The 27,568-nt window shown below is 50.1% G+C and overlaps 1 protein-coding gene across 2 annotated transcripts in view; it reads right to left on the bottom strand.

Moving 5' to 3' along the window:
• The window catches only part of SGMS1 (sphingomyelin synthase 1), a 118,930-nt gene that overhangs the window by 30,270 nt on the left and 61,092 nt on the right, over positions 1–27,568 (bottom strand). For both annotated transcript variants that reach the window (XM_042909222.1, XM_042909223.1), the window contains one exon: positions 9,210–9,988. In XM_042909222.1, the coding sequence (XP_042765156.1) occupies positions 9,210–9,814 (605 nt within the window). In that variant the 5' untranslated portion in view covers positions 9,815–9,988. The remainder of the gene's footprint in view (positions 1–9,209; positions 9,989–27,568) is intronic.

Raw genomic sequence — 27,568 nt, forward strand, 5'->3', positions numbered from 1 at the left:
AATGAGAAGTCAGGCAGAGCCGGGACTGAGTCCACCACCCAGCTCCTAGAGTGACGGTCCCCTCCTCTGCAAGCAACGTCCCCATCAGAGGAGCTGAAGCAGGGGCCCGTGGAAACCTGGGAGGTCAGGATCGCTGGGGAAGATAATGGGACAGAGAAGGTCCCCAGGAAAGGAAAGGAAACAGGATCTCAGCCCAGGTCCTGCAGCCCAGCTGGTGGGAGGGCTGCAATCAAAGGGGAGAGAACTTGCCGGAAACAGAGCATTAGCGAATAAGATTGGGCGCCCCTGCTCGGTGGTCTCTGGGGGAAAAGCGTGACTGAAGCTGGTGGCCGAGGGGATCTCCCAGAGCGGTGGTGAGCTGGGCCCACGTGGGAAGTGACAGGGCGGCACACAGCCAGCATGGAGCCAAGTGCACTTCCTACAAAGCACGGTGGCACAGCAAGACGTCACCACTGTCGGGGGGGCGGGGCAGGCACACGTGTCTCCGCATGGTGGGCGAGGACACATCAACCCTGCCGCTCAACACGGGATCCGTCTTCGGTCTGTCTGTCTGTCCTAATCACGCCGTCTCGTGCCACCGCATCAGCTAAGAAAGCGTGTCTCCACAGGACAGGGGCACTTCTAGACTGCCTCTCTGCCGCAGAGCCTTCCGGCCCCAACTCACTCCCCGTGGGACCTGCGGCAAGTCAACCCTGCGTCTCGGCTTCCTTCGCTGAGAAAGGGGAGCCGCCAATTATGTTAAGGACTGACGGGGTTAAATGACGGGACGCACGTAGAAACCAATTCTTGACCTCAGCTGGTTTGGAATGTGCCACTTGAACGGGGTGACCCTGAGTGCTGGCCACACGGACGGGAGGTGCAGAAGAAAAGAGACGGGGGGGCTCACGTCCCGGACGCAGCCTGTGTGCAGAGGGGGGCGAAGGCGGGAAGGGGGGTCCCTGAGCCCTCGTCTTGCTTCACCGCTGGCAAGGCACACGACAGCCGACCAGTCAATTACATGAGCCAGGTGTCCCCCCGCCCCCCCCACCTCCAGCGCTGCACCAACATGGGGGAACGTGTGTCCTTCTGAGCTGTATACCTGGTGAGTTTGGACAACACACGCTTTCAGAAACTGACAGCGCCCGGCCGAAGAGAACCCCCACGCGGCTCGGCCGTGCTGGTGCTGGGCCCTGGCATGCCACCGTCTGCAGGACCTCCTGACCAACAGCTCGACAGAACGATGTCTGGACGTCCCAGCAGACCAGCCTCGCGGTCCTCAGCGTGAGGTCCGTCTACAGCAGCGGGCGACGGCCTCAAGAAAGGGCTCTTCTGGAACTTGGAAAATGAACTCTGTTGCCTGGAAACGTGGGGACACCAGCTTCATCGCGGACGCCCTGAACGCAGAGCTCTGAAAAGCTTAATCACAACCACCGAAGACCCGGCCAGACGTGGACAGTAACCGTGGCCATAAAGGACCCTGGGGACTACGGAAGAGCCAAGAGGTAAGTGCTCAGATCCAATTAACTACCCGTGAGGAGCAGCACGGGTGCAGGGCAGTCAAGAAGGGGGCAGAACAGACGGTAAATGTTCTAGCACGGGGTCCAGCCTGTGCAGTAAGACACGAACCAAAATACAGTGGCTGCTCATCGGCGGGAGATTAGATCCCACTCGCGGGACGAGGTGAAGGCTGCGGATGCGTCCTCAGGCTGGCACGTGACCCTCCTGATCAACGCCGCCCGCGAGGCCAGAGCGCTTATCAAAGGACAGAATACAAAACAAGTCCTTTCCCGCATGGTCTGAACGTCGCCCGCACGCTGCTGTCGCCATCCAGAATGCCCTCCCGGTGCCCTGGGTGCCGTCCCGGGGAAGCCGGCCGGGAAAACTCCACCTGCCTCTTCCCGTAGGTCAGCGAGGCCCCAGAGACGGTCCTGAGCGGGCTCTGCCAGCACCCTCTCCCTCCTCGCCTTTCGTCTTGGCCCCAACCGTCAAAGGACAGACTCAGTGGCGGCAGTCGCCCCCGTGACTCCTTCTAACCTTCTAACTCTTTATGCCGGAATGTTCTACGGCAGGCCCAGGCTGTCTCGAGCACTGACCTCTTGCGACTGCCCTCCAGGACCCAACTCTCCAGTGGCTCCTTTTTCTCTTCAAATCTTCTCTCCGGCAGTGGGGCCAGTAATGTATCCTGCGATACTTAATTCGTTCTTACACAATCCCCACCCCCAGCCCCAACGGGCTTGCACTACACCTTTTAGACAAGTATCTGGTCCAAAAGAAGCCACAGGAGAAAACACCTGTCGGGATGAACGTGTGATTGGGTGTGTCCAAGCCAGGTGGCGAGAGCTCCACGTTAGTGAATTCCAGCTCCTCATTAGATGCTATATAAAATTCAGCGGTTCACAGACTGACCTGAAAGCCTTATATGAGAAATTCTGCAGCCGAAGCCAGCGTCGTGGCTATAAAACATACGGGAGCCCACATGTAGTCGCAGCCGTGGCTTCTAGAGCAACAAGGTTTACTCAAATGTCACGTGGGTCTAAGTCACGGCGACGGTCCATCTGGCTGCTGCGATGCGTCCCGACCGGCCCCGCGTCCACTCTATGCTGTGGCGGAGCGACTCCTTTATGACGTGACCCGTTCGCGTCATTCTCCTCTGACGACCTGTCACCACACTCAGAACGGCATCCTGTTCATCCGTGGCCCACAACGTCCCCGCTCGCCCGCCGTCCACACCCTGCTGACCGTCTGAGTCACGGCTTCCTCTCAGCTCAGTGGGCCACACGCGCCCTGAGCTGCTGCTCCAGTGAGCCCGGGGGCCACTGCACCTGTTGCGTCTCCTGTGTGCACGGCTCCTGTCCCCAACACCGCAGGGTGCTCCCCTCACTTGGGTTCAGGTGTCTGCTCAACTGACTTTTCTTTTTTTTCACTATTTTATTTTAGAGAGACAGAGAGAGAGAGTGAGTGAGCGTGAGCAGGGGAGGGGCAGAGAGAGAGGGAGACACAGAATCCCAAGCAGGCTCCAGGCTCTGAGCTGTCAGCACAGAGCCCGACGCGGGGCTCGAACCCACGAACCGCGAGATCGTGACCTGGGCCGAAGTCGGACGCTCAACCGACTGAGCCCCCCAGGGGCCCCTAAACTAACTTTTCTAATCACCGTATCTAAATCGTCATCCGCTTGCTAACCCGTTACAGTGCTTTCTTTATTTTCCTCCATTTCCCTGAACGCTACCTGGAATCACGTATTCATTTGCTCACTGCCTGCTTCCCACTGGCCACAATACAAGCTCCACGAGGACACCGGGGCCTCTGCTGCAGCCTCAGGGTCTGTGACAGTGCCTGGCACCTAATAGGCTGCTCAGTAAAGACAAGCTGAAGGAACAAATGAACTTTAAATGAGCACTTTCTGTGTGTCACTCTCTGTACCTGGCAGCGGGGCCTAAAGATGAGCGACAAGTGGGACCGAGGCCTCTCCCTCAGGGACTTAAAACCTGGCAGCGAGGGAGACCACCCGCAACGAGGAGAAAGCACTGGGACGAGCGTTCCCAGGAAACTGGAGCGGGGTAGTCAGGGATGAGGCAGGACAGACTGGGGCCAGACCCTGAAGGACCCCGAACTGCATGCTGAGGAACTAGGCCTCCCTCTGAGGACCCACCACACATCACTAGGCAGCAACAGAAAGACGTACAGAACCTGAGGTCAGACTCGCCAGAATGCAGTGGCTGTCTGTGTGACGCAAGCCGACACGCTACAGGCTTCTAGGCAAACCCATGACATGCCGTAGGCTTCTAGACAATGCCACTGCCCACGCACGCGGAGGACCGGAAGAAAAAGATGGTGACTTGGTTTGGGACAGGTTGAGTTTGTGGCACCTGAGGATGGCGCTCTAAGCCACAAGCATTTCTCTGGGGGTTGGGAGACCCCTGACTGACTTGGGAAGCCCACCATCCTGCTCCTTGACCTTCTTCTCTGTCGGGGGCTCAGCTACACGTATCACACACAGGCACCACCGTGTTAGCTGGGATTCAGCCACGCGTGAGGAACCCTTACCGCATCTGTCAGGGGTGACATGTTCTCTGTCCTTTCTTAACACAAGGGATACCTGTTGCAGGCAAGTCTCACACAAATGCAGAGATTTCCAGGGAGTTTTTCCTAGTCAATGGCTTCAAAGTCCAATTCTAAATGGGAGACGACATTATGCACGATTTTAAAGATGAAAAAGTTCCATGGCACAAAAACAAGACACTCAGATCAATGGAATGGAATACAGAACCCCACAATGGACCCACAAACGTATGGCCAACTAATCTTTGACAAAGCAGGAAAGAATATCCAATGGAAAAAAAGACAGTCTTCAGCAAATGGTGCTGGGAAAACTGGACAGCGACATGCAGAAGAATGAACCCGGACCACTTTCTTACACTAGACACAAAAAGACACAAAAATAAACTCAAAATGGATGAAAGATCTCAATGTAAGACAGGAAGCCATCAACATCCTTAAGGAGAAAGCAGGCAAAACCTCTTTGACCTTGGCCCCAGCAACTTCTTACTCAACAGGTCTCCGTAGGCAAGGGAAACAAAAGCAAAAATCAACTATTGGGACCTCATCAAAATAAAAAGCTTCTGCACGGCAAAGGAAACCATCAGTAAAACCAAAAGGCAACCGATGGAATGGAAGAAGATATTTGCAAATGAAAGATCAGATAAACGGTTATAGTATCCAAAAATCTATAAAGAACTTACCAAACTCAACACCCTAAAAACAAATAATCCAGTGAAGACATGGGCAAAAGACATGAGTAGACACTTCTCCAAAGAAGATATCCAGGTGGCCAACCGGCACATGAAAAAATGCTCAACATCACTCATCGTCAGGGAAATACACATCAAAACCACAATGAGATACCGCCCCAAACCTGTCAGAATAGCTAAGATTAACAACTCAGGCAACAACGGATGTTGGCCAGGATGTGGAGAAAGAGGAACCCTTTTGCACTGCTAGTGGGAGTGCAAGCTGGTGCAGCCCCTCTGGAAAACAGTGTGGAGGCTCCTCAAAAAATTGAAAATAGAGCTACCCTACGACCCAGCAATTGTACTACTAGGCATTTATACAAGGGATACAGCTGTGCTATTTTGAAGGGACACATGCGCCCCATGTTTATAGCAGCACTATTGACAATAGGCAAAGTATGGAAAGAGCCCAAATGTTCATCAACGGATGAATGGATACAGAAAATGTGGTATGTATGTATGTGTACACACACACACACACACACACACACACACACACAAATGGAGTATTACTCGGCAATCAAAAAGAATGAAATCTTGCCATTTGCAACTATGTGGATGGAACTGGAGGGTATTATGCCAAGTGAAATTAGTCAGAGAAAGACAAATATCATATGACTTCACTCATATGAAGAATTTAAGATACGAAACAGATGAACACAAGGGAAGGAAAGCAAAAATAATATAAAAACAGGGAGGGGGACAAAACAATAGAGACTCTTAAATATGGAGAACAAACTGAGGGTTACAGGAGGGGTTGTGGGAAGGGGGATGGGCTAAACAGGTAAGGGGCACTAAGGAATCTACTCCTGAAATCACTGTTGCACTGTATGCTAACTAACTTGGATGTAAATTAATAAATAAATAAATAAGTAAATAAGCAAAGAAAAAAAAAAAGGAGAAAAAGTTTCGAAGAACGGGCACTATTATCTTCCGCTTAGCAATGTCATGGAAATCCCACGGAAATCCCACGTGAACACAAACACACGTACATACAAACCTGAGGCGGACGTGTTAAGAAGGCAAAAAAATATTTTAAGTAAAAAACTACAACTTCTGTTTAACAGTAAAGGACACCCACAGGCGACGGAAGGGCAGCACGCGTCTCAGTGTCAATAGCGTGTCAAGGTTTGCACCTCACGCGTCCTGCCGATGGGCTTGTGATCGCGGGGTGGGGCCCAAATTTTAGTGATGTTACCTCTCAGTGAATCAATCATCCTCCATGGCTTCAGCCTCTGATCCTTCCCTGAGGAGTGGAAGATACAGAAGCAGGAAGGAACAGGCTGATGCCTTGAAGGGCTCCGAGACTTTTTTTTCTTTTTAAACCTTTATTTTTGAGAGAGAGAGAGAGAGACCGCGAGTGGGGGAGGGCAGAGAGAAAGGGAAACACAAATTCCAAAGCAGGCTCCAGGCTCTGAGCTGTCAGCACAGAGCCCGAAGCGGGGCTCGAACCCACGAACTATGAGTTCATGACCTGAGCTGAAGTCAATGCTTAACCAACTGAGCCACCCAGGCACCCCAGTATTTTGGTTTCTAAATGCAAACTTTTTTGTTGAAGTATAGCATAAATAGATAAAGCAAAGTGCTCAAGTTATAACTACAGCTTGATGCATTTTCACAAAGAGAGCACCCTGTTGAGACCAGCTCTCATGTGTCCTAATTACTTTTACTTCTTTTTAAGTACCTTTTTTTTTTTTAATGTTTATTTGTTTTTGATAGATAGATAGAGCATGAGCAGGGGAGGGGCCGAGAGATGGAGAGACACAGAATCCGAAGCAGGCTCCAGGCTCCGAGCTGTCAGCACAGAGCCCGATGTGGGGCTCGAACCCACGAATTGTGAGTTCATGACCTGAGCCGAAGTCAGATGCCCAAGGACTGAGCCCCCCAGGCGCCCGGAAGGGCTTTGACACTCTGAAAGTCAATCGCCCTGTGGGAATGACTGGCTGGACGGGCCTCACTCCTGGGAGCTGTGTAAAATGTGCTCTTAGGCGGCAAACCCCTTGCACATTGGGGACGGCGGGCAAGAATCAGGAGAGTCGAGCACAAACACAGTGACAAGTTAGCTCTGTTACACAGAACGTTCCAGAACCAGAAGGATCCGCTTCCCTAACACACTGGATAAATAAAACCGCTGCCCCACAAAAGCCACACACCGGAAACAAGGGGTCTCTGTGACTCTACAGAACATTTTCCTCTTCCTCCTGCGGGCCAGGGGAAGGGAGCCGGTTCATTCCCACCCGCTTCATCGCTCTTCCTGCCTCTTACACACCCGCTGTGCCACACACGCTCAGCAGAGGCCTCCCGAGGAAGGACACGGAGAGCAGGACAGGGGCTGGACTGTCACGACAACAGCCGGCCTCCCTCAGCTGCCCACATGGAATCTTGAGAGAAGACTTCAGAGAATCTTTACTTGGATGTGTTCCGGACAAAAAAATGCTCTGCGGCTAACAGTGTTTAAACATAACTGGCCCATTCAATAATGTTAGAAACAGGGGTGCCCAGTGGGGAGGGGGGGGTCAGTCGGTGAAGCATCCAACTTCGGCTCAGGTCGCAATCCGGCGGTTGATGAACTCGAGCCCCGCGCCGGGCTCTGCACTAAGTGGGGCCGGCCTCCTTGCGGTTGTCTCTCTGTCTCTCTCCGTTCCCTCCCCACTTGCTCTCCCTCTCGAAAATAAACAGACTTTAAAAAAAAAAAAAAAAAAGGAACAATGTTAGAAACGAATGAAACACAGTTGCAGGATAACAGAAACTCTCTAGACTAGGAGGCCCTTAATTTATCCGTGAGGAAAACAAAAGCTCTGGAGGCTTAGAGACTCCCCCACAACACCCAGCATGTGGGGGCTCGGTGGGGGGCCAGCACCCACAGATCCGCAGCTGCTGAGAAAGTTAAATACACAAGGGACCGCAGCAGTGGCAGGAAGTACCAGGAAAACATAGAATCAGAAAGCTTCAAGAGAAACAGGTGTGACAAGTCCCAGCCCAGAGGAATGTAAATAGCAACACACTTTGCAGAAATGAGCCCTATGGTTGGGACACATCGCAGAACAAGAGCACAGTATCGAAAAGGCGCGGTCCTAAAAAAAATTAATTGACTAATTAAAAATTAGTTAAATAAAAGTGAAAGATTCGAACTTGTACACGGTGTTGACTGATCTGCAGGGTTTCATTCTGGGGCAGTAAATCATTTACTTGCATGTGCGAATTTTTACGAAAAACCAGAAAACAAACTCAGGGTAAACAAAATAACAAAGATCAGACAAAACCCAGAAATCCTACTGGCATTTTCTTCTCATGGGCTTTTACGTCAAAAGCAGATGTGAAGTCTGGCAGCTGAAAAAAACGCATTAAGTAAATTCTCAGCACCTCACATTTCTAGAGCCTCTCCTGCTTCCTCAGCCTATTAAAACGAAGCGAACGAAAGTCTTCCGCCAAATCGAATGCAGCCCAGACCACGGTTTGTATTTCAAACCCAGTTTACTTTGGAAGTGCCAGGCCAACCCCAAAGTCGGCACCGGCCACTTAAACAACTTCCTTTATAAAGGGGTAAGGCCGTTCTTTCCCGGCACGCGGTGGGGAACTGCGTTCGCTTCCACGGGCAGATACAGAATTTATAAGAAATGCTACCTTTATATAAGAATTAATAAGAAAACATGCCAGGAAAAAAACTCATCATTTCTTGGACAAAAGTTCAGCACAGGCTCTCAGTCTGCACTTGGTTGTCTTGATTTCAGATGATCTCCTTAACTGAATTCAACCACACTGGGGGTCATGAAACGCAGTCCACTGGACACAGATGCAAATCGGTTCCCAGCTCCCACGCATGGAACACGAAAACGTTCCACTAATGGAAAAGCCAGACGCCGACGATGGGGGCAAGGTGGGTTTTGTGGGCCCGGGCAACCAGCGCGCCCGAGGGGTCCGTACTGAGTGCACAGCCTAGGACACGAAAGCCACCTGGCACCCAGCGGCAACCAAAAGGAGGTGCCTGTGCAAGCTCCTGAGAAGCCTCAGTGGAAGAGCCCCATGTGACTGTAAGTGCTGTGCATTCTGGACGGTGGAAAGCCGTGCGGGTTCACGCACGGTCATTTCCCGAGGGTGCCGCCTTCCCAACAGCCCAAGCCACCCTGGAACGGCTGTCCTGCATTCTGGGTGCGAGACGTCCTTAAATCCCTACCGCTGAGGGTCTGCGTGTCTGACCCTGCGTGGGAAAAGCCACGCGGCCGTCACGGCACACGGGCCAGTCGACGATTTATTTGGGGGGTTAATGGCGCCAACGCTGGGTGATTCCTCCGTGATGCAGGAGCCTGTGCTCTCCGGAGGGGTCCGAGGGTTTTCTCCCGCTGAGTGTCACTGCCCAATAACCCGCACCAGACGCCTGCCCCCCCGGACCGCTCCCCCACCCGCTCCAATCGCCGCGGCCCAGAGCTTTCGCTTCCCACTTACTTGTATTTTAAGAGCAGCCACTGAATTAACCAGAGTCCTACGAGGATCATGCCGTTAATCTCACAGATAGAAAAGGCCCACTGCACGCGGTTAAAATGGTCAAAAAACGTGTCCGGTAGCGGGGGCTGCACCTCCTTGGGAGGCACTCGCTCGTGGACGACCGAGATCATCACCGTGGTGAGGACGAAGCAGGAGAGCGCGTACAGGAAGGCCAGGCAGGTCTTGCCCCACTCCATGGGGTACTGGGAGCGCTCGGGCTCGGGCATGGGGATCTTGATCATCTCCTTCCGGTAGCCGTTGGGCACCCCGTTGGGCGTGGCCTGGAGGCCGGGGCCGGCCGCGCCTGCGCCCAGGTGCCCGTTGGCGTGGCCGTTCTTGTGCGCCTCCATGTGCTGCTCCACCTTCAGGGTCTCGATCATGTCCAGGAGCCGCTGCCCGCTGTCGGCCGACACGCGGCACAGGGGCGGCCGCGCGAAGTCCTCCCGGGTCAGGCCGATCAGGTCCCGGCCCGTGAAGTGTTCCAGGGGCTCACAGTACTCGGGCATGGCGTGCTCCAGCAGCCAGTCTGCCACCTTCCTGGGGGACCAGTGCGCCACCTCCTTCATGGTCCCGGCGGGTGGGGGTCAGCGGTCCCGCGGCGGCGCGCCCATGCTGCCCGGCCTCATGCCGGGGACGTGCGAGGCCAGACGCGCGGAGCCGCTCCCGCAGCCCGCACGCAGCTCTCCGGGGCTCTGGGCGCCCGAGCGCGCTCACCTCATGGTGCACCGGGGGTCTTCCTTCTGCGGAGGCAAGAGACACAGTCAGGGGGGGGCCGCACATCAGTCCCCGGGGGCGCGCCCCGAGCACCGGCCACCGGGGAAGGCAGAGCATGCACCCCGAGAACAGGCTACCGGGGAAGGTGCCCCGCACACCCGGAGAACCACCTGCCGGGGAGGGTGCAGCTGGCCGCAGGGCCTGGCCCAGGGTCTCCCTGGCCCATCGTTCCTGAAGGAGCATTAGGTGAGACCCGGACAGATACCGAAGAATGTTTTCTAAGCCAGCATCCAACAGTGCTCCGGATATGCCTTGGTATAGGTTGGGGATTCCCTCTGTGCTTACTACCTACTTTCTGAGATAATCTGAAATAACGCAGCGAAGTGGCCGAATCTACCAAACTATCTGGTGGAGAAATGTCTTCAAACGTACATAAGCCACTGCAACGTCACAGAGACACAAGAGAATCACAGAAATGCTGAGCTTCGAGAGCACCTGGTCCAACAACTGCAGAGTCCTACACGCAAAAAAACACGAAAGAATCCCTTTTTTCAAATGTGGGGTCATTTTCTACTCTTCTCTCAGCTGGTTTTCTTTAATCAGCATGTATTAGTGTTGTAACAATCACTTAAAATCCAAAACAACACGTTAGAAGTAAAGACCGCGTTCTGGAACAAACGATCGTGGTTAGCGAAATAACGGCGGTCAGCGGAAGACCAAGCATGATTTGAGTCAACATCTCCCGTGGGCAACCCACTGGGGGAGCTTCAGCGCCCTCATCTGTGAAACGAACAGTCAAGTATCCCCTTGAAAAATCGTATGTAATTGGAGCACTAAAAGGGGTCTGGAGATCCCATATCTTTTCTCTTTCTCAAATTTTCTATGCTATCCAGTAGCCAAAGTCTACTTTCCCTCACCATGGAAACACCCTGTCCAAGAGCTGCCTAACTTTTGTTTCTCAAAAGGTGAATGTGGTGTTAACTACAAAACAACAACAACAACAAAAACAAAACCAAACGAAAAAACGTGCACAGGTCAATAGGTTTAATGGCTAGAAATGAGTCGTGACCGTGTTTCCCGAGTATGCTTCGTAGAATCGTAATCTGACACAACGCTCTGCGCTTTAGAAATCATCCACATGAAGTCTAGGAAGTGCACGTCCTCTCCGAGGGCCAGCAGTCTGTGGCAGTTGGGACTGTGCATGAGTTCGAGGCTCCAGGAAATCGTCCGGGACCAAAACCGGGTTACCACGATTCCTCGAATGGACTTCACTGAGGCTTGCTCCCCACCACTTTTCTTCCCCAGCGATCCCTGTCAACCCCCCAGGGAGCACATTGGTAACGGCACAAACAAGACCCAAATTCAGGTCTTCAATTCCCAAGTCCAGACTCGTCTCCACCGCACCCTGAATCAGGGGCCGGAATGAAGGCGGACAGCCATCCACTCCCAGTTTCTCCACCCCCGTAGCAACCAACCAAAGGGCAGCACAGCTCAAGATATTCCAGACCTTGCAAAAACACTGGGTGTTCTCTCTCCTGGGCATCCACGTTGCTGTTCCACCGGCCTGTGGCAAGCGTCTGTCTGCACTTCACCCAGGAGACCACGAGTGAGGGCGGGAGGGCTGCCACCTTGAGCATCCACACACTCACCGTGCAAGGGCTGGGAGGTGCTCACTCGACCCCTGCTCAGTACCTCAGGGCACGCCCCTGACATCTACCGGCATGTAGATGGGGTCGTGGAAAGTAAGACCTACTGACATTGCCACTGACGCTGCAAGCTGCTTGAAAACCGTTTGGATGGCCAAGGAGGATGCGGTGGGCATTCTTCAGAGGGAAACATGAAGCCAAGGTGGACCTCCGGCCATTTGAAAAGCACTAGAGAAGAGCGTCAGTCGTCGCCAGTCCTGCCCGGCGACGGGAAGACACAAGCCACATGGGAGTCCTGCCGGAAGGTCCTACAGGAAAGGGGAACTCGCCAGATACTCCCCGGCAGAGTGACAGTAACAGGCAAGGGGGCCTTCTGCACGTGGGAGTGGCCACAAGAACTCTAGAGAAGAAATCCTGGTGGAACGTTCAGGCCCAAGGGAATGAAAGGGCTTTTCGTGTGGCTTCCTCATTTCCCCTGCCGGAGGTGGGGAAGTCGGCCAGAGGGGAAGCCGCGGGGGACCACAGAGACCAGACCATGGCAACTCGTGCTTTCACTTCTTTCTGATGAGGAAATTGTCTGATAATCTCCTCTTAAGGCTTAATAACCTTTAAAACAGGAAAACAGCCAAAGGTAGGAGACAATAGAGGCCGTCAGACACGCTCGCAGATGGAGGAACACGGATGTCACAAAAGTTGAGTCCCATCAGCAGTCTGACAGCCACAGGAACTGTCAAGACGCAGCAAGACGCAGCGACGGCTCCCCTGGTGAGAGGACAACAGCGCTGTCCCCTCCCCGAGGCTGTCCCGGCGCCCACCCCCAGCGCCCACACCCCGCCATCGACTCCGCTCCAACAAGTCCAAGGTCTTCTTCCCTTGGTCCTTCAGGTCCTTCCCAATCCCATCCCCATCCCTGAATCCCGACCACGCGGACACCTGCGACCACGTGATGTAACCGGCTCGTGTGCCCACAAAGACGGCCGCCTATGTGAGTCGGGGAGCCGGGAGTCGGGCCCCTGCCTGGCTACATCCCTTCCTGAGAAAGTCCTGAACCCTTGCCGAGCCTCAGTTTCCTCTGGAAAATAGGATTAACAACAACCTTGCCCACCTTCCCTGGGGCTGCTCCTGCTCTGAGGACCTCATGGGGGAAAAGGAATGAAAGCTACAGAGAAAGACAGATACCATATGGTTTCACTCTTATGTGGATCCTGAGAAACATAACAGAAACCCATGGGGGAGGGGAAGGAAAAAAAAAAAAAAAAAAAAAAGAGGTTAGAGTGGGAGAGAGCCAAAGCATTAGAGACTGTTAAAAACTGAGAACAAACTGAGGGTTGATGGGGGGTGGGAGGGAGGGCAGGGTAGGTGATGGGTATTGAGGAGGGCACCTTTTGGGATGAGCACTGGGTGTTGTATGGAAACCAATTTGACAGTAAATTTCATATATTAAAAAATAAAAAAAAAAAAAAAAAAAAAAAAAAAAAAAAGAAAGCTACTGATTACGCCAAGAAATATGTCTTGTTCCTCTGGTAATGTCCTGCTTGCTTTCTGACACCCGACTGGGCCCCCGGTGACATTTCATAAATAGGGACTGAAGCTGCCACCTCCAAATGGCATTTTTAAAGCCCCATCATTCTGACACACGAGTTCAAACAGCCTTCCAAATTTCCTCAGAAAAGAAACCTTTGTTTTTCAAGCAAGCTTTGAAGCTTGAAAATAAAGGCCTAGATGCTATTTTCTTGCAGACGATTTTAAGATCACGTAAAAGGGGAAAAGAAAATTTCCATGGAAGCAACTGCCGGGCATACTCAATACTTCAAAGGTCACTGCTCAAAGGTGAGGACTTACTCAGACACCCCAGGGTCCAGCCGTGGGAGACAAAGTGGCTGGCCTCACACGCTCACTTTTTTTTTTTTTTAAATGTTTATTTTTGAGAGAGAGACGGAGTGTGAGTGGGGGCGGGGCAGAGAGAGAGGGAGACGCAGAATCCGAAGCAGACTCCAGGCTCCGAGCTGTCCACACAGAGCCTAGTGCGGGGCTCAAACCCACAAGCCATGAGATCATGACCTGAGTGAACGCTGAGGCCATGCGTAACCGACTGAGCCACCCAGAACCCCCACGTGCGCACTTTAGGATAGGACAGCACAGGACAGGACAGGATAGGACAGGATAGGATACGATAGGGTGCAGCGTTTCTGAGAAGTGTTTTCCCATCTAGACCCAGAAGACTGCATGTTGGGCTGAGCTCCGAAAACAACTACTACCGCCATCCAGAAAAGTCGCCCCGAATCCATTCCTGGGAGAATGTTCAGAAATAATGCAGAGCTCAACGCATTAGATTGGGTACTCAGAATTCCAAAGTAAAAAGAGAATAAAATCTGGACATAAACTCGGTATATCCCGAAATACTGGAAGATGAGAGAGGGAAGAGGTGCCGGGACGCTCGTTCATGGGCAATTTTCGGACGGAAGTAAACCAGAGTCCAGGGGGCGGTGATGCGTCTAAACTCTCCTGCATAAGAGCAGAGCTAGTCTGCAGCGAGACGGAACCCAACATGCGTCCCGGGCCCCCCGCTGCAGGTACTCGACGACCTCACGGATGTGAACACGTGTGAGGGGCAGGCTAAGAGTCTATAAACCAAAATCATGGAGTCCTACAGGACTGAGGGCAGGCACAACCCCTCCTACTCATCACGGATCCTATATCCAGCAGGTTTCTCTCGGACCCAGACTAAATGAAAAAGAAATCTGCTAACACAATCCGGCTCCCATTCTTACAGTAGATATTTTAGGCTTTAAAATTATAAAAGCCATCAGATAATGTGCCACAACACACTATAAACTATTTGTACTTCATTATCAAGGCCAGCTCTCTACAACCAGACAAATATGTTAAAGCAATTAGCCTGGTAATGAAAACAAAACATTAACCAAACAAAAGAACTAAGTCATTTATGAGTATGTGGTTTATCTCTGCTCAAAAAGAATCTACTATATTATCTTATTGTCTGGTATTGTCGAGAAATAAGACATCGTTGTGTTCACAAAAAGCTACGATATGAATTAAACAATGAACACAAGTTTTCAAGAAATTAAAACACATTGCATAACGCAGTGCACAACAATTGCTCAGAAAATCTAAGTTCTTTTTAATTTTTTAATGTTTTTTCATTTTTTTGAGAGAGAGGAAGACAGAGAACGAGCGGGGGAGGGGCAGAGAGAGGGGGAGACACAGAATCCGAAGCAGGCTCCAGGCTCCAAGCTGTCAGCATAGAGCCCGACGTGGGTCTCGAACCCACAAACTGAGAGATCATGACCTGAGACGAAGTCAGACGTTTAACCAACTGAGCCGCCCAGGCGCCCCTGAAAAATCTGAGTTCTAATAATTACTCTGTACTTTCCTCCAATCCCAAGGCCTCAGTTTCCTGTGGAGGAATGATTTATTCCATCTGCTTATTGCATTAGTTTCAGGAATGTGTGCACAACTGTGCTTTGGATAACATAAAGCAATACATAAAAATGTAAAAAAATTATTTACTGAACGTCAGTTAACCTTTAAAGTTTCAAGGAACTTATTAAAAGTAAGTGTCATGAAAGTAAGAACTGAATTAAAAAAATTTTTTTAATGTCTATTTACTTTTGAGAGAGAGAGAGAGAGAGAGGCAGAGTGCAAGCAGGGGAGGGGCAGAGAGAGAAGGAGACACAGAATCCGAAGCAGGTTCCAGGTTCTGAGTTATCAGCACAGAGCCCGACACAGGGCTTGAACCCATGAACCGTGAGATCGTGACCTGAGCCAAAGTCAGACACTCAACTGACTGAGTCACCCAGGTACCCCTGAATTGAATTTTTACAATTTTTTTAAGGCATGGTGGGCCCAAGATTGAACGAACATAGCTGCCCTGTCAGCGAAGAAAGTACAGCAAAGTTCCAGATGTTTCTGAATGCTAACAATGGCAAATCAAAGTACCAAGCAGTGCATGCATGATTAATCTTATAAACATATAGTGAGCTAAATTCTTTCTGCTTCCTGCATCAAATGTTTAAAAGCAAAAGCAAAGTAACACGGGCTCTATACGGATTTTGCTCTACTAGCTCAAATAATCAACTTTGTGCGAGACCACAATTTGGTGAGTGTGTAATAGCTCAGACTTTTGACACAAACCTACCTGTGGGTGCCTTGTTAAAGAGCAACACTAATTAAGCATCAACATTATAGTCTTGAAACACATGAACTGCCTTTTTGTAAACACTACAAGTCCAGATAAAGGTCTTTACGTCCCTAGAACTTTCCATAAAAGGCAACAGTAACCTAACGGACCTTTTATTTATTTTTTTATTTTTTATTTTTTTTTCAATATATGAAATTTATTGTCAAATTGGTTTCCATACACCCAGTGCTCATCCCAAAATGTGCCCTCCTCAATACCCATCACCTACCCTCCCCTCCCTCCCACCCCCCCAATGGACCTTTTAGAGCAGCACAGGCCAGGCCCTCTGCAATACTCAAGAGACAGGTGTCCAATTCTCTCACTCAGTGTGGAGAACTCCTGAATGCTTTTCTCCAATCTAATCAGCTATAGTTTGGTTTTTTTGTTGTTGTTTTTTTTGTTTTTGTTTTTGCTATTTAACACATAAAGAGCTAACCTACAGAGGCAAAATTCTTACAACTGTACTTATCCGAAGGAAAAAAATGGTTAGGGGTAACAACTGTATTGCTTCTGCTGAAGGACCTACATGTTTACTTCAGTCTAGAGCAGAAGAAATTTTACATCACTTTGGATGCCTTAACCTTCAAACCGTCCTTTATTGTAGATTGCTGTTACGCGCACGGTTCAAAACTCCAGTGTCAAACTCTGACTGGCAAACGAAATCTCCCCTTAGGCTCCTTGAACTAAGTGCATGCTGCCTGATTTTGCTTAGAGACGAGAAGAAAGGGCCTGTGGCTCAGTTAGGCTTCTAGGAGAGCCTCAGGTGGGGACACCCTTCCCTCTCCTCCACACCTTGTCTATTTCAGGAAGTCTGATACTTAGATTTCACCAGATCGGAAACGAGTTCTTTCTCAGCAGTTGCCCTAGAACAACCCACCGACAGCCTCCCTTTAAACGGCCCCTCCCAAAGGGACCCATTCTGGTGTCGAAGTCCCTAGTGCTCCAGAGGGAAAGAAATGATTCTTGGCTGACAAGAGCAGGACAGTGACATCATGACAAGAAACCGGCCAAATCAACTGGATACGCTGTTCCACGGTTGTGGCTGTTCTCTGATGGTATGAAATACACGCGTGTCATCCATTTCCAGGGGAGCCCCACCGCCAGCAAGAGGAGCTCATTTGAGTAATTCCAGGGCCGAACAGAAACATTCAGCAGCCAGAAAATTCAAAGAACCACTTACTGTGGCAAAAATTAAAAACCACCTAAGAGTTCTACAGGGAGAATTAAATATAGCATCACACAACAGAATATTAATTACGCCTCCGCTAAAGACCGGACGATGTTTCCATAGCTGTAGTGATACACACATGCAAATTTGTGAAACAGGTTACAAAAGACAATGAAGCCATTTTTGTGAACATACATGTATCACAACTATCCACAGAAAGGAAGTTGAGGGGCACGTGGCTGGCTCAGGCGGTTAAGTGACCGACTTCGGCTTAGGTCATGATCTCATGCTTGGTGAGTTTGAGCCCCACGTCGGGCTCTGTGCTGGCAGCTCAGAACCTGGAGCCTGCCTCTGATTCTTGTCTCCCTCTCTCTGCACCTTCCCTGCTCACACTTTACTTTGTCTCTCTCTCTTTCTCTCTCTCTCAAAAATAAACATTAAAAAAAAAGAAGTCTAGAAGGATATGTCAGCTTCTGTTACCTTTGGATGTTGAAATTGTAAACTAAGTTTCTGCTTAATTTTTTTTCACTCTCTTCTAATTTCTCTGATAAATACACATTACTTCTGTTTAGAGAAGGGTTGTTTTTCCTTCAAGCATATTGTTTTTAAACATGGAGGCTACACTGTAAAATTAAAAATACATGCTTCCTACATTAGCTTTCTTTCAAAATCAGAAGTGGGTTTGCAGATTTCTCCAAGTAAGTGGATTCTTTGCCTCCTGTGTATAACTAGGTTCCCGAGTCCTCCTATTTCCAAAACAGAACGGTCCCAGGATATGAGCCAAACCATCAACAAAGATAAAGCTCAGATCCGAACCTAAGTGCATAAAGAAGTTCTGGTCTCAGAGATTTCCCATCATTCCAGAAAGAAAACAATGACAAACCATCAGAATTACCACTGTTCTGTCATCCAGGCTTTCAATACCCATCCATCCAGCTATCTACTGACTGTTTGAAACCCTGCCCTATTGTCATTTTAGTAAGGAAAACCATGCAGGTCTCCAGTGACAGCTAATCACTGCAGTTCCCCCCTGGGGGTTTCATTGTCAGAACCCAATTACCAAACTCTGAAGATGATCTATTTCCACCCAACTGATAAGCTGCCTAAGTCTGAAACCAGCAGGACTATTTTACTTACTTACTGATTTTATTTATTTATTTATTTGTTTGTTTGTTTGTTTGTTTATTATTTTTGAGACAGAGACAGACAGACAGACAGGGAGACAGAAAGCACACGAGTGGGGAAGGGGCAGAGAGGGGTCGGGGGGGAAGAGGATCCAAAGCGGGGTCTGTGCTGATAGCACAGAGCCCGACGCGGGGCTCGAACTCACGAACTGTGAGATCACGACATGAGCTGAAGTCAGATGCTTAACCGACGGGAACCACCCAGGCGACCCCAGCAGGAATATTTAATATTCATCTGGATAATCCATGGTCCTTGGACACAGACCCCTGTAGGAGCACTCAAGGCATGCTGGGAAATAATCAGGGTCTCCAAGTTGCACGGCTCTCACGTCCAGCTGAGGTGCGCGGTGATCGCATCTGCCCCAAGAAGCCGGGGAAAGGCTCCCCTCTCCTTACCTCTGTTTGCTTCCACTTTGGCTTCTGCCTGCAGTCTGACTCCACGGCAGCCACCGCCATGCTGCCGTCAGACGGGCCTCTGTGGTGTGCAGGGCGATCTCCTCACCGGACGCTGGAGGCCTCTGGGGGCTCCTACAGCTGCCTGGACAATGCTCACATTCCTGAGCCTCCGCCATGGCCTTCCACGACACAGCCTGTGTCTCCACCTGACAGCCTTTCCCTACAGGCAGAGGACGGGGCCTACACCCATGCTCATGTGGGTAGGGAAGATACGAGCCAGCACAGCAGCCCAGAGGGATGCCAGCCTTGGACCCTAACGGCCAGGGGCTGGGGTTTCCAGACCCAAGCCTGGGCAGACAACACGGCCTGAGGCCAGATCCAAGCAGGCAAATGGAACTAAGAATGAACTAAGACCCTTGAACTAAACAAGAATCCCTCTAAGACGACAAAAAATGGGCCTGTGAAATTAGTACCCGACGATGCGGACTTCGAACTCGCATGACCTGTGCGGTGTGGGTCCCAAGCCAAGAAATCGATGCAAACACACACACGAGAAGTTAACACAGAACAACCCCTTCGAGCCCTTTCAGCAGGCAAGAGTTCACAGGATTCCCACGGAAGAAGTGCTCTGAGCTGACGAAGAACGAGAATTGAAAATTATAAATCACACAAGGAAACAATCCACCATGAGGGAGAAATTTGGCAGGTGTGACAAACAGGAAGTTTGCCAAACCACGACCTTGAGAAAATGAAGTAAGTTTGAAGAGGCTGTGAAGTGAGTATACAAAAGAGGTAAAATGAAAGTTGAAACCTCAATGAAACAGTAAGAGGAGAAAAAGAAAAGACAGGTGTGTTTAAAGAAATTATGAGAAAATCCTAGGTTCTCCCCTGGGCCTGTGCCCGGCGGATGCCCCCGGAGGAAAGCGGGGAGAACAAGAGCTAAACGGGCTCGTGAAAGGAAGAGAAATGGTCAAACATCTAAGGTGTATTGGTTTAAAGGCAACGGACAAGTTTTTTCAAAGCCCCAAGCTCCAGTCCTCCAGCATCCATACAGTCTAGCAGGGGAGATGGAAAACGAAGTCCAGTCGATCAAGAGAGGAATCGCATTTCAGGATAGGTGTCTGAGTGATTATGTGTCCTTTTCCAGGGCCTCTTCAAGCTCTCCTGGTTTTTCAAAAAGAAGGAACAGGAAAGGGGCACCTGGGTGGCTCAGTCGGTTAAGCGGCCGACTTCGGCTCAGGTCACGATCTCGCGGTCCGTGAGTTCGAGCCCCACGTCGGGCTCTGGGCTGATGGCTCAGAGCCTGGAGCCTGCTTCCGATTCTGTGTCTCCCTCTCTCTCTGCCCCTCCCCCGCTCATGCTCTGTCTCTCTCTGTCTCAAAAATTAAAAAAAAAAAAAAAAAAAAAAAGAAGGAACAGGAAAGGCAAGGAGAAGAGCAGAGAGGGTAGGTGAAGAAGCTGGTGGCTGGAGAAGTGCCGAGGGGGCGGGGTGAAGAAGCAGGTGGCCGGCTGGGAACAGATGGGAGGAGCCAAGGAAGCAGAGCCCCAGCCCCCGGGAAGGAAGGATGAGAAGCAATGTGATTTCTGGAAGAGAAGCCAGGAAGGTGAGAAGCTCATTGGCACAGGTGCCTCGAAGGATCAGGACGGCTGGGGCGGGGAGAAGGGGGGAGTGGAGGGGGGGAGGCGGGACTCAAGATAGAAGGACTGGTTAGAAGACCATTTAGGAAGTTGCCCCCGCCTCTCCCCGCAGCTGGGGAGCCTGCACGTGTCTTCCGTCGAAGGGGGGCACCCGCGCCGTTAAGAGTAGGGGCATCGCACAAAAACAGGGACTAAGGAAAGCACATGCACACAGATGCGACGTCACACCTGCCCCGGCCCCTCGCCTCCTTACAGCCCCCGACACTGGAAGAGAAAAGGACCCGGACCGTCTGGCACTGAAATCCGCAGAAAACAAGAGGAGTGAAGGGCGCGGCTCGAACAGCATCTCTGGCGCTTCCCTTACAATTCGAATGGACAAATGAAAGGTAGCAGACACCTGAAGAAACTCTCCAATACACAGGAAAGCCAGAGACTGAAACAAAACAGGGCACGGAACACCCACTAAGTAGGGAATTCCAAATGTGGAGAAAAACGAGTATTCACGACCTCAGACAGACGCCGCGAACAGAATGGGCCACGCACGGAAAGGCAGTCGGAGAATCTTAAAAGGAAAGCCGTTTGTGAATGAATTCACGGTAAACATGAAAACAGCACAACATATTCAGTTGGAAAAAAAAAAAAAAATCTCTCCGTGGAAGAAGACAGAGATGGAAAACTGAGAGCAAAGGTAAAAACACGAAGAACAGAATCCAGGGAGTTTCGTATGTGGGAGAGAAGGGATTTCTCAGAACCGAGGGGGACAGGAGTGGCCAGGGTGAAAGCGTTCCCCAAGTGGCCGTAAAAGCTGAGAATATACGTTCCTGTTATCACGGTCCGGTTAACAGGTCACGTGAAAGGAAAACGGGAGGCGACATCTTGAAGGACGCTCTGCCCGCCTGCCGGTCGCCGGCCAGAAGACCCAAGGCAGACTTGGGGTGTGGAGACAGCAGAATGCACCGCCCCGAGATGGGCTACCTTGACAGAGGTCTGCTGTCAGGTGAAGGCCATCGAGGGGAGGCGGCCACAAGAAAGGCGCTCTGCCCTTCCCCGCCTGCCCACAAGCTGGACGTGAATTTGTCAAGGTCGCCCCCGCCTCTCTACCTGGAACAGCAGAAGGGGAGCCAGGAGAGCACCTCAGACTCCACCCGGAGGATCCACAGGACAGACCTTGCCCGCCTTTGCTGCTGCCCGAGAGAAGACCCACGTCCTTCAGCCCTGGTCTTGCCTTCACTAAGAAACTTTACTGTTCTTCTTGTCGAGATGCTGTATCGACCCAAGTTCTTCCCGTTCCTTCGAGCGCCTCATCACCTTGGTCAGCTCGCTGGGCTTTTTCTCTGGCTCATCTGTCTTTTGTCAAGTCTCATTTATCGGACCCCAGCCAGAGAGTGTGAGATGGCTACAAGAAAAGGTTATTGCTTCCTTCCCTGCGATACCTAGACGTGGAGTTATTGCGTGATTTTCAGCCACGCTGCTGTTAACAGGCAATGGTGTCTCTTTAATACCATACGAACCCCCAGAATAACAGTACTGTAAAGTATGGATGCATTTTACAGACAGGGACCATGTCCCCCAGATTTGCAGAGTTCACATTTCAAATATATTTTCCCCTTGTCTCATATACCATCAAAATGTCCTGGAAGCCTTAAGATTTCAGTTTCTACACTGCTTCCCCTCCCCCCACCCCCCTGAACGCTTCTGTGGCCCAGAAGCAGTTAGAGATTTTTAGTCAGATGTGTGCTGATGATTTTCCTCAAAAGCATGGTCATTTTTAACCATCTGTGGGCTTTGGAAGACCCACTGGGGCCCAAACCACCACACAGAGCACTAAGATGCAGCTAATTTAAAGTATACTTTTGGTGTTCCAACTGGGGACTGCCCAGTGTTGGTAACAGACTGAGAGCAGGCAGAAATGACAGAAGACGGTTTCCTGATTACTATAAAATAAAGAAATCTCATCTGCAGTGAAGGTTTTTTTGCCAGTCCCCCGAGGATTAGAAATACCACGTAATTCTAATGGAATGGAACACTTCCATTTCAGTGAGAAAAAGCCTACCCCATCTCTTCTCAACTTACACCTACAGAAATAAATGTAACTCACTGAGGTGAAAGGAAAGCTAATTTAGGGAACATGACCCGGGGGGACCAACACCATGTTCCCAAATTAGCAACAACTCACAGGCCCAGAGAGGAGAAATCAAGTTCAAGTCTATGTCCCAAAATAAATTTCTAATACTTGCGTGGACAGCTAGATGGGCGCAAACTCTTTTCAGACTAGAGAGCGTCCCGAGGGTAGATTCTAAGTGGATGGCACTTACACGGGCGTCCTCTGGGCAGCCTTTGCCAGGAAGGCTTGCTTCCAAAAAGCTAGTGGAGGTCTCCTCTACCTTTGTATCCACACTCAAAATAGACGCATTAAGCACTCCCCCACTCCCCTCCCCACCCCGACAGCTATTACAAGAACTGTTATAAAATGAGTATCCAACATCAGCTTCTTGCCAGCCACCGGCCACGACCTTGGTTCTAACTACCTGATAACTTCTTAAACTTCTGGGGCCCACATTCACTGGGTTTCTTCATTTTTTTTTTTAAGTTAAAAACTTTTTACCTTTGAGAGACAGAGCATGAGGAGGGGAAAGGCGGAGAGAGAGGGAGACACAGAATCCGAAGCGGGCTCCAGGCTCCGAGCCGTCAGCACAGAGCCCGATGTGGGGCTCGAACTCACGAGCCGTGAGATCATGACCTGAGCCGAAGTCAGACGTTTAACCCACTGAGCCACCCAGGCGCCCCCTCCCCCAATTTTTTTTTTAATTTGCCTGTAGTTGATGCACAATGTTACATTAGTTTCAGGTGTACAACGGGGTGATTTAACGTCTCTCTATACATTATGCTACGCGCTGTGCCCCTTTATTAACTAACCAGTGGTCAACAGCACAAAGTTCAGCTGCACAGAAAGGGACGATCCTCGTCCATCAAACTGGCGGGCACTGAGGCGGACTTGTCTGGAAAAAGCCTGAAGCTCCAGCTTTGCACCGAGGCCGAGTACCACAAGGGGGCAGCAGAGGGCCCGCAAAAATCACGCACTCCTCCCCTCGCCCTTCCCCAGCTGCAAAGGATTTTGGAGACCTCCTCCAATAGAGATCCGCACCTAAGCAGTCCAAGCAGGTACCAGAGCCAGTAGGAACTAGAACCTCGGGCCACAACCGATGCTCCTTCCGTCTGATTCTAATGTGCATGTAGTGACCCTACCATCAGCAACATGGCCGATTCCTGGCTTCTAGGTGACCACACTTCAAGTCAGAGCTAGCCTGCCATCTCACCTAAGATACTTAAGCATGTACCCTTGCTTTATATAAAAAACTTCCTAAGTTTTATTCTCTGGCTACCATAACTTAACGCAACAAAATTAGAACCCTGCAAATGGTGAACCAAATCAATGATGGACAGGTGAATTGTAGAAACTGTGTAAAATTATGTAAATTGTAAAATTAGCAAAAGCCATGATGAAAAAAAATAGGAGATCTGAACAAACACAGCTATGGCTAATGTTCGTGTGGTGAAATACATTCTTTTTTAAAAAATTTTTTAGTATTTTTTTTTGGGGGGGGAGGGTGCAAAGAGGGGGAGCACACAGAATCCGAAGCAGCCTCCAGGCTCTGAGCTGTCAGCACAGGGCTTGACACGGGGCTCAAATTCACAAACTGCAAGATCATGACCTGAGCCGAAGTCGGACGCTTAACCGACTGAGCCACCCAGGAGCCCCTGAAATCCGTTCTTTCTAAACAAACGTTTTGAGCACGGCTAACACACAGTGTGGCATTGTTAGTGGCAGGTGTGGCCCACAGTGGTCTGACTTCCCTGTTCGTTATGACGTGCTCACCACAAGGGTGGCTGCTGTCCTCACCATTCGACGCCATCACAGCACCAGTGACCGTATTCCCTGTGCCGAGACCTTCATCCCCAGGACAGACTCGTCCCGTCACTGAAGTGTCTCCCTCTCCCCTTCACCCATCTGTCCGTCCCCCACCTGCTTCCCTCCGTCAACCACCGGCTTGTTCTCTGTTGAAACACATTCTTTGCTCTCAAACGGCTTCGAACATCTATCACTCTGTAGTGTAGAGTGAAGTAAGTTCCAAGTGGATCACGTGTAAAGTGTTCTCTCGGCTTCACGTGTATTCATGAAGTCTCTACCATAAACACAAATATCACGCCAAGGGTAGGAACCACAGCCTTAAACAAACAACCATAAAGATACCAGTCAAACTACTTCATAAATGAAAACACCGGGCAAGATGTTTTTCTAACCTGTCGCAGATCACAAATACAAGGAACTATCGAAAAATCAGTTAAAGGGAAAGACTTTAAACAAAGATTACAAGCAGGCCAATCACACACACACACACACACACACACACACACACACAAAACCAACCAACAAATGGGGAAGAAAAAAAAAATCCAATCTCACCAGTTAAACACAGTTACAGCCATCGCCCTGCCAAAGATGAGGAAGAACCCTAATTAAAACCAAAACAACAAAACAACAACAAAACCAACAACCAGCACCTCCAGCTTCTGGCAGCGGACCGTGACCCCGCTTCCTTCTTCTTTCCGCGCAGCCACCGCGGCACAATACCACATCTCGCTTGAACTGCTGCCCCGGCCTCAACCCGCCCACCCCAAGCGGTCTCCATAAGGCGCCCAGGAGAGCTTCTTCAAGGGCGGTTCCCCGCCTGGAAATCCTGCAACGCTTCCCGCGCTTGTTACGTAGCTTTCCAGACCCTTCCTGCCGTCGCATGGCCAAGAGCCGCCACTGCACACTTTGTATGCTTCAATTACTCCGGTCTGCTTCTAGTCGCCAACTGCCGCAGGGCCTTTGAACATGCAGTCACTGCTGCCTGGGGCACTTTCACCCTATTTCTTCACTCTGACGGCACCTCTTCAGACAAGCGTCCGTCCTGCGGCCATCCTCTTACGTACATCATCTCACTTACTGAGCGTCTTTGTGTCCTACCAGGATGCAAGTTCCTCAGAGGAAGGCCCCTGTCATGTTTTTTCATTACTGCATCCCCAGAAGCTAGCACAGTGCTCCGTACATCGTAGGCACTAGGTATAAATACCTGTTCCACTGGTGAAAAAAGAAATAGCGGCTAAGGAAGACAGCTGACTATATTTTTTTAAGTGTTCATTTATTTAAGAGAGAGAGAGAGAAGGAGGAAGACACAGAATCTGAAGCAGGCTCCAGGCTCCAAGCTGTCAGCACAGAGCCTGACATGGGACTCGAAACCACAAACCATGAGATCATGACCTGAGTTGAAGTCGGACGCTTAACTGAGTGAGCCACCCAGGTGCCCCTCAGAGCATAGGTCTTAAATCCAGATTCTTCCCAATGGGAGAATAAACAGATTATTCTCTTTGAAACTCATTTTCTCCCACCTATAAGAAGAGAATAAATCCATAAACTACATCATCAAAAAATTCATTAAAGAATAAGTAATCTCTTGAAAAGAAATACATCTAGGATACTCAGACAGGAAAACATGTCTTTTGATCCCACACCTTCTTCCTGATAGACTTACTTTAGTAGAAAAAAACACTGAGCCGTTCTGGCTTAAGCACTTCCTTGCTTCAACACATAAAAGGAATCGGCCGTCCAATTGCTATGCCTAAAAAAGGACGTTCAGAGAGGCTTCTCCATTTTTTCTCTTTGCCACAGGCAAAGCAAAGAGAAAATGCAGAGTCAAGACTACCATCTCCAAACCAGAAAAGTATTCAAAGGAAAGTTCCCTCTTCATATTTACACAATAAATTAAAGTAAAAAAAAAAAAAACCGGGTTTCCCTCCAAATTATAAACACCATCCTTCTGCACCTCAAATTAAGCCCTTACGTTTTTCTTTTTTTTTAATGTTTATTTATTTTTGAGACAGAGAGAGACACAGCATGAGCAGGAAAGGGGCAGAGAGAGAGAGAGGGAGACACAGAATGTGAAGCAGGCTGCAGGCTCTGAGCTGTCGGCACAGAGCCCGATGCGGGGCTCGAACCCACAAACTGTGACATCATGACCTGAGCCGAAGTCGGACGCTTAACCGACTGAGCCACCCAGGCGCCCCTGCCCTTACGTTTTTCAAAGTTACCGAGATCGTCCTCAGTAGTTAGTTCGATCAGGTGTGTGTGAGTACCACGGTACGTGGCACAGCCTAAATAGGAGGGCTCACTCGTGTTTCCCAACAGCTCCGAAGTATGAGAGCTTCTGGATTGTTCACGGACAGACCGCTCATCAGTCTGCAGCGGCGGCCGAACAGTCCCAGGGAATCGGGCACACCTGAGCAGGGCCCCCCGTTATCATTACCCAGCGGGGCCTGGCCACTGAGCTGTGTTTTTTAAGTGCCCAAGTCAGGCAGTGCTCACGTTTTCTTTTCTGTCTTCACACTTCTGCACGCGGTAACACCTGAGCCGCTTGTGCACACGTCAGTTTCACGTACAAGGAGAACACTGCGTTATCATAACCCGAGGAGGTGGCCTGGCTCATGGAAAGCATTTCAAAATCTTGTCAAATGATCTGAAGATGTAAACGGTGAGCTCAAACAATTTCACTTCCAAATGTCACGGGTTATTTCAAGTTTAAGAGAGAAACAAGGAGCGAGGGAAAATACGGATTTAATCTGTAGAAGAACAAAACACCGATCACGAAGATCAAAACTGGAGAATGACTTGAGAACAGCAACCACACACTACCTCTGGGGGAAAAGGATCTCTCAATAAGGAGGGTGCGATTTAGCACCTTGAAAGGCCCACAACAGCGTTCCAAATTGTTTCTGACAACTGCATTCTTACCATAAAGTAACCCAGGCGGTCCCATACGCGTGTCTATACCGTACCTTGAGCATGCTCCACGCCTAGGCTCCACGCCTAGGCTATCGTGGTCAAGCTACACGCGTGATAAAAGGCCCTTGTACCTAAAATAAGTCCTGCTTGCCCAGACCGACCTCGGGACGTGTTACACAGACACCTGCTCACTAAAGGAACCTGTTGATCAGCACTCAGAGAGCAGATTACCAGAGCGCTTTGGCAGGGCGGCAGGCACGTCAACTCCCCCGAGGACACAGCTCAAATTCAGCTTCTATTTATAATAGAATATTTATAAATACATATTTATAATCCTAACGAGACTTTCTTCTGGATATAAGCAGAGCCAGCACTGAAGCGCTAAGGACTAAAAAATTATACGTATCCCTAAAAGCCAAATTGGCTAATCAAAATAAAACCAAACATTTATGAAGTACATACTAGCGGTGAGCACTGTCCCGGGCACCCTGCGAGCCACAGGAACACACACACCACGCTCCTAAGTAAGTTACAATGTCCCCCAGCCTCC

This window comes from Panthera leo, chromosome D2, assembly GCF_018350215.1.
Source record: "Panthera leo isolate Ple1 chromosome D2, P.leo_Ple1_pat1.1, whole genome shotgun sequence".
NCBI classification, from domain to species: domain Eukaryota; kingdom Metazoa; phylum Chordata; class Mammalia; order Carnivora; family Felidae; genus Panthera; species Panthera leo.